The 7442-nt window shown below is 36.7% G+C and overlaps 1 protein-coding gene across 1 annotated transcript in view; it reads left to right on the top strand.

The window, feature by feature from the left end:
- Window positions 1-7442, top strand: part of TRAPPC10 (trafficking protein particle complex 10) — a 44485-nt gene that overhangs the window by 4570 nt on the left and 32473 nt on the right. Inside the window, exons 2-4 of the mRNA XM_009283105.2 lie at window positions 3835-3916; window positions 4616-4751; window positions 5865-6061. Of these exons, the coding sequence (XP_009281380.1) occupies window positions 3835-3916; window positions 4616-4751; window positions 5865-6061 (415 nt within the window). The remainder of the gene's footprint in view (window positions 1-3834; window positions 3917-4615; window positions 4752-5864; window positions 6062-7442) is intronic.

Below are 7442 nucleotides of genomic sequence, written 5' to 3' on the forward strand. Positions count from 1 at the left end.
TATATATCTATTAAATCTAATTAGATTAATATTATTTATAAAAGATTTATACCAGACAAACTTAATATAATAAAACACAGGATGCGCACTTCTTATTGTGTTTTAAGTGATAAAGGATGACTCTTTAATGTTGCTCCCTAGTTACCATCTCTATTGGGATATTTAGGTCTTATTTAATTCTGTTGATTCTAAAAGGAAAAAAAACCCTTCTCTAGAAGGCTGCATGGTTTTAGGAATGATAGGATTCCAAAATTACTTTTCTTTCCCATTTACGTCTATCCTTCCTTCTTTTCAGCTGTATCTGATTATCCTTTACACTTTAGCTAGGAGCTTCTTTCCTCCATTACTGAGGATCCTTTGAGTGAGGGCTTAGTGTTGAGATCCATCCACTGAAATGAATTTGCTGTGATACAGTTGTGCTTAGGCATCTGGCCACATTAGTCTATTTTTGCTGTTGTTGTTTTTTAACCCCCAAAATAACCCCCCCGAAACAACCAACCAACCAACAATCCCCAATCAAAACAAACATACAACCTGCCCCACCCCCCAAAAAAACCCCCAAACCCCCCAAAACCTACAACAAAATCTTTGAGGCAATTCTCAGACTTTTGTGCAGACTTTTGGGGTTTGCCGTAAGTTTGAATTCCAGGGTTACTTGTGGTTTTGGCATGTTTCATTCAAAATTCATAGAATTCAGTCAGATACAAGCAAAAAATCCTGTAGTGATGTGGTTTGGGTTTTTTTTTTATATTTTGGAAAGTAGATCATGGGTGCAGGAACTACTAATGCTTCAGAGGCATGTATAGAGAACAAAATGAGACTTCTACCATGCTCAAGGTCTGTTGAGTCATAGGAATCTTGCACAACACCACTCCAAAACTGGAGGGATCTTTCAGGATTTTTTGTTCTGTTATTTGGGAAGGTTGTGCTCTTACTTGTCTGCTTGCTGTGAGGTGGTCCCCTCCCACCCCGCAGTCCAGTAGCAAGCAGTTAACAATTTAATGTGCATCTTGCCAATCTTATGGTCCTTACAAGTCCTTACTACTAACTAGTCTTGATGTTTGTCCTGTGTCAGTGCTGTGCTAGTGTTGCCTGCCAATAACTTCATTTTTAGTGTCCTTGACTCAAGCAGCTCAAATGTGCTGATTACAGTAGATGCAGGGTCTAGGTGAGCGGAACCTGAAATGTTATAGCCCTTTGGGTGTTTGTAGTATGTGGTAGCAGTGTTTGGTCTGTGTTCAAAAGATAGCCAATGTATTTTGCATTGAAGGTCTGTTCTCCCTTTTCTTCTAATCCTGGAGGATAGTCTTGCCTTGATGATAAAACACATTCTTACATGTCTTTTATATGCCCTCAAAACCAATGCAGGAGGAAGAATTGGCTGGTTTTAAAATGAATATACTTTTCTTAAGCTGATAATGTGATGCGGTTGTCTGGAATAGCAGGGTGCTTAAACATTATCATTTAGTAGCTCCTCTGTATTCTGGGGTAGTCCTTTTTACTCAAGATGTTGAATTCTGAAACTTTTTTGTGGCCTACATTGGATTTTTAGGTGCAGTATAGAAAAAGCACTTTGTTATGCTCCAGAGGTAAAATACATAGTTCTTTCTTTCAGTCGGGCTCCAAGCTTCATGGACTGTCATTTTGATGTGGTCATCATGCTGTTGCTAAATCACTAAGCTATATTTCCCTTTCTATGGGCAGTAATGAGTTGCAAATCAATAGACTGTTCTCCATGGCCTAGCTCATAGACATGTTGTAACTTGGTATAAAACAGCATTAACAATATGACTAACACTTGCTTCGGTATTCATTTTAGACATTTGTTTATAGTCTTAAGTAAGATTTGGTATGGTACACAATTCAGACAGAACAGGATGAAGGTGAAGAGTCAAGAATAAAGTGTTTAGTAGCTTTCTGGAGACTTAAGGCTAAAGCACTAATAATAGAGTGGGTTTTTTTGTTTGCATTTTGTTTTTTAACTGTTCTAGGAAATTGTATCACTGAATAATAGCTATTGTGGTCAGACATCAGAAGAGCTGGTTTTGCTTGTTCTGGCATTTAATCAAGCTTGAAATTTTTTTATTATTATTATTTTTATTGTGCAGTGATAGAATTATGCTGGTGGCTGCTAATCAAAATAGTATATATGAGAAAATTGGGAAGAGGGTTCCCAAGATGAACTAAAGCGTTCTAAGCTACTGTGGAGGTAATGCCTGGCTGTGTGTCAGGAGATGGATGAGATTGTGTGGTGGGAGGGAGAAGAAAGGATGTCAGGTTCTTCTCCAGCCTTAGCTCCCTGTTCCACAGGAAGGTAAGAAGGTCTTTCTGTTCAGGTTGGGCTGTGCGATGGCAGATGATTGTAAAATGGAAACGGGTGGAAAACTACCAGGAAATAGTGGAATTGCCTATATGCCTGTTAAAATCTTAATTGGAAAATGTAGCTCTTCAGCTCAAGAGATCCTGGGGAAGGGCAGGGGGAGGAGGGGCAAGAGTAGAGTGCCTCCATAGGAGGAAATAAAGGATTTTTTAGAATTAAACAGTCTCTGGTAGAGGAGAATGCAGCCAGTCAAAGACAAGGCAGTAAGGAAGAAGTAGAGGGAAGGGAGCAATAGCTGTGACAACTCAGGGCAACACGCACATGAGAGATTTAATAAGCAATACTATTAAACTAGTATGGGCCAGCTCATTCTCCCAGATTTAGAGAGTGCACGTGACATAACAGATTTTAGAACTATGATCAAATGCAGTGGCAAATATATTTTTGACCTTACTCCCTTCTCATTTGGATGTGTCCGTTTGCCAGATGTCAAATGCTGTGTCTTCTGTTTAAGTATTATGAAAGACTATTTGGGCATTATGCATTGGCTAGTATGGTCAACTGGTCAGTTTGGATTCAAACATGTCTGACGAAGTACCTTGTTCTAGAGTTTACCATCTCTTTGCTCAAAGATGCTGATAACCATCAGAAGTTGGAAGAACTTACTTTAAGCCTGTCTTTTCCTTGTCATGTCCTCCCTGTACCTAAAGGATAAGAACAGAATTTAAGAATTGATATTCATAGGCTACTGATAATATATTTTTTCGTATGGTAGACCCTACATTTTGTTCCATCTTGTATATAAGTATATACTTGTATATAAGTATATACTTGTATATACTCCAATGGTGTTGCATTTAATGCAGTTGTTCAAAGCCCAAGTGATTAAAGCCTAACCACAGATCTGTGTGTCAGTGTAGGGCCAGCTCCACCGTGTTAATAGACCTGATGTTTCTGAAGGCAGCAAGAACAGCGTGGAGGGCAGGGAGCTGCTTCGTGTTAACAGCAGTCCCAGAATAATGGGGAGAGAGGAATCAAACCCAGTAAAGCACAGAACATGTGCTAATGCTAATTTTCTCATGGTAGGCCCAGCTATGGAAGGGATGTGAGCCACTGTCTAACCAGTCTTCTGGTTTGTGAAGGCTAAATTCTTGAGGTTTTTTAAATATACTTTGTTTAGCCAATGACTCTGGCTAAGGAGTTGCTTGTTTAGTTTTTAGAGTTGGATCAGCTATGTGGATGATACTCTCTTTGGTATATGGATTATGTAGCTATGTGGAAAATCATAAAAGGAAGTTATAACAGTATATGTATTATGTGCCTTGTTAAAGTGTTGTATTAGGTTGTGAGAGCATGTGATTTTAAAAAAGTCTAGTTCAGTGCTAGACTCCAGTTTTCACATAGCAGACAAAATTGCATCTTTTTATTGAAACAACAAACCATTAGTAGTGTAGCTTATTCATCTCTTTTCTAGAATTTGCACATGATAATAGATTAATGCCTTTTACTTTTAGGTGCTGGAGATCAGAATTTATTTACTTCCTTATATCCTACACTTTCTCAGCAGCTTCCTAGAGAACCCATGGAATGGAGGAGGTAAACTTACATTTTATTCTGTGATACTCTTTCAGTGTGTGTTTTTAGACTTGGGAAAGTGTGTATTCATTGTGCTCTGAGAAGCTCTTACCATAAATTGAGTTGAATATAGCAGCTGACTTGAGGAAAGGAGAACTTAGATAATCAAGGTAAACGTTGTTCAGTATGATCATTTCCACCCAGCTATGTTGAACTTCACCTAACGAAAAATGATAGTAATGCTGTATTTCTCTTTTTGGTTTTGTGGTTTATGGCTTTGTATTGGTGTGTGCTTTGATGTGCTTTGGCAGCCATGTTCTGAAAGTGACATGCTTTCTTCTTAATGAGACTATAGGTAGAACTTATGTGGAATTAGATGTACTTTCCTGCAAAAAGTTTGGTATGGCACACTGTTTTCTGATTGGAAAAAAATATTTTGGGAATTTTCTTATTTGGAATTTTTTACTTTTAGAGGTCCTAGAGATACAGAAAATCTTTTAATGAAAGCTGAAAAGCTTCTAGCTCCTCTTCTTGCAAAAAGGAGCATCTGTCATTTCAAGTGATACCAAATTTTAGTTAACTTTATACAAACTGCAGTAAGCGTAGTTTGTGAGTTTCCAATACTGGAGTGTTTCAGTTTATTCCTCTTCCCCAAAGTGTTCATTTTTGTTTTCTGCTATGTATGTCTTGTCCACTAATTTCAGTTTTTAAACTCTGTAGGTCTTATGGCCGTGCTCCAAAGATGATTCATCTAGAATCTAACTTTGTTCAGTTTAAAGAGGAGCTACTACCCAAAGAGGGGAATAAGGCCCTTTTGACGTTTCCCTTTCTTCATATTTATTGGACAGAATGTTGTGTAAGTATTAGGAAAACATCATGAAAAACTGAGTACTCAGATTTAAAAATGAAATTGTTTTGACTTTCTACTTGTGCTCTCTGGTATTTTTCATTTGCTTTTCATGCTTATTTCAACAATTAAGTCTGCATTGCATAAGCACGCATACCCAATATTACTGGAAACAAAACTTGGTCAGTTTGAGTACTTTTTACCATAAGCAGTATTTCTTTGTAATGTTGCTTGATGCTTAAGAGGACAGGCTTTTGAATAACCTATTTTCAGTACTTTGTCACGAAAAAAAACAGCATCTAACAGTGTTACTACAGTAGCACAGCACACTTGCTTCATAATATGGAAATGTGGCCAGAGTATTTCAGTTATGATCTATTCACGAGGTTAAATCTTAAGATACATATTTTTTCTTTGGTTCATCTTCCGTATATGTCAGGTATTAGTACATGTCAGCAATCTAAACTGGGCAAGTTTTGGAATGTCTTAATCCTGTTTATCTACAGTTCACTGCTTTTTGGTTGGCCTCTGTTAGGAATTAATTATCCAGTTGAAGGACAAAGGTGACATCTGATCTGTGACCAATCAAAAAGTATCCAGAACAGCCGTAAGAGTTGTCTGAATTGATCTGTTTAAAACCAACCCAGAAGCCAAAAAAGTGCCAAACAATGCTTCTGTGTTTTTTTGATTGGTATGAAAAAGCTTTTAAACAGATTAAGATTTGAGCAGTTAGAAGGCACAAATATCACACTTCTGTTACTAGGTGAGAATAAAACAGTTCAGCTTTGTAATTTCAAACATGCTTTTGTTGTAAAGTTCAAGAATGTGTAAAATAAGAGTTTAAATTATGTTTAAAAATCTTAATTTCAGTAATCTAAAGAATGATAATATACCAACTACTAAGATAAATTTACTGTTAACCAAAATACTAGAAATAAATTAAATTCAAAGACCAAAACCTTACTATACTTCACCTCATTCGATTTCTTTCAGTAAGTGAACTTACTGTCACTAATTCTATTTGATGTGTCTTTCTGTTTGTCTTCTGTTGGAACAAAATTTGCCTTTTGAAATTGTTTAGAATGTCTGTTTGATTTGATGATTCACCACTTCTTATCCCAGGACACGGAAGTGTACAAAACTACAGTCAAGGATGACATCACCAAGTGGCAGAATGTTCTCAAAGCTCACAACTCAGTGGACTGGCTAATTGTGGTAGTTGAGAGTGATGCCAAGAAAAAGAACAAAACAAATATCCTTCCCCGAACCTCTATAGTAGATAAAATAAGAAATGACTTCTGTAACAAACAAAGTGACAGGTAAGCATTCTTTTACTTGCAAACATTTTAACTTTTTGACTAGTGTGCTGATTTAAGAACTCAATACCCTATGTAACAGGTTCCTTGCTCATTTAAGGACTTTCCTTGATGTCCAGCATTCAAACTGATGGTGCCATAAGGCCTATGCTTTGAAGAAGGCTGACACAAGGAATAAAGGGAGAAGTTTATTTTCAGTTCTTCCTGGATTCGTGGTGGCTTTGAAATGTGTTTCAAAAAGTTTTCAAGTATCTCCTCCTGGCTAAGAGAGGTTTAAGGGGAACAGTGTGGTAATAACCAGTTTTTGGAACTTCAGAGTTTTTTGTTTGCTTAGGTGCTTGCAAAAATGTTACCAGAATTACAGGTAGTGGGAGTGCGGTGAGAGGGCAATATGAAGCCGATAGGGCTTATTTTTTTTACCATTGTACTTTCTGCCTTTCACTTAATCACCTTTCCGCTATGAGATAATTGACTTAAAGCCAGTTTCTTCAGATGTTTTTATTCTAAGGAAAATAATGAATATATGACACTGTTTCTGCTTTCATTAAAGTCAACAAAATGCACAAATCTTAATTTGAAACCAACTTTAATAGATACTGCCTTCCTTATTCTGAAACATTGCACTGAATCTATTAGATACTACATTTTTTTATTTTAACCTTAAGAGTTAACTTTAAACAGGAGATTTTCCCCCTAAGAATGAGTGACAGGATAAACATGAAGTTTAAAAAAGTAGATGGAAGCACTCGTTGTACCTTTCTGTGAGCTGACAGTGACTGGCAGGTCAGCATGTTATAAAACGCTGTACACTGGCAGCACTTTCTTTGTACCTAGACAGTGTTTGGTGTATTACAGGATTATTTGGGCAAATAGTTTGAACACCTCTGATTCAGTTTGCTTTTGGTTTCTAACTGATTGATTGGCTTGGTTTAATCATTTTGCCATAGGATAAAATGACTTTTCTAACCAGAAATGGTGTTTTACTTGGATGAGAGATTTTCCTGTCTTTAGAGCTATCGATAGCTTTTTGAGTGTTACTAAATTGTGATAGAAAAGCTGAGGAAAGAAAATGCTCTAAAAAAAGGCTGATTTATTTGTGAATTAATGGGCTCTGTTTATTTATTTATGTATTTTCTGAGAAATGTAGAGGAAGTTTTAGCACATAGGATGTGTAAGAACAAATTGAGATACTGTAAGAGTATATTATGGAGGATTATTTTAAGTGACTTAGGAAAGGCTGACTGTATGTGATCTAATGGATCTTGATTTGTACCTTGCATAATCCCTGCCAGGAGTAACTATAATTACCATTCTGCTGATTTGTATTGCTAAGCAGACTACTTTTTTTTTCTTTTACAGCTACAGCATTATGTTTAAGTAATTG

This window comes from Aptenodytes forsteri, unplaced genomic scaffold, assembly GCF_000699145.1.
Source record: "Aptenodytes forsteri isolate BGI_AS27 unplaced genomic scaffold, ASM69914v1 Scaffold2, whole genome shotgun sequence".
Taxonomy (NCBI): domain Eukaryota; kingdom Metazoa; phylum Chordata; class Aves; order Sphenisciformes; family Spheniscidae; genus Aptenodytes; species Aptenodytes forsteri.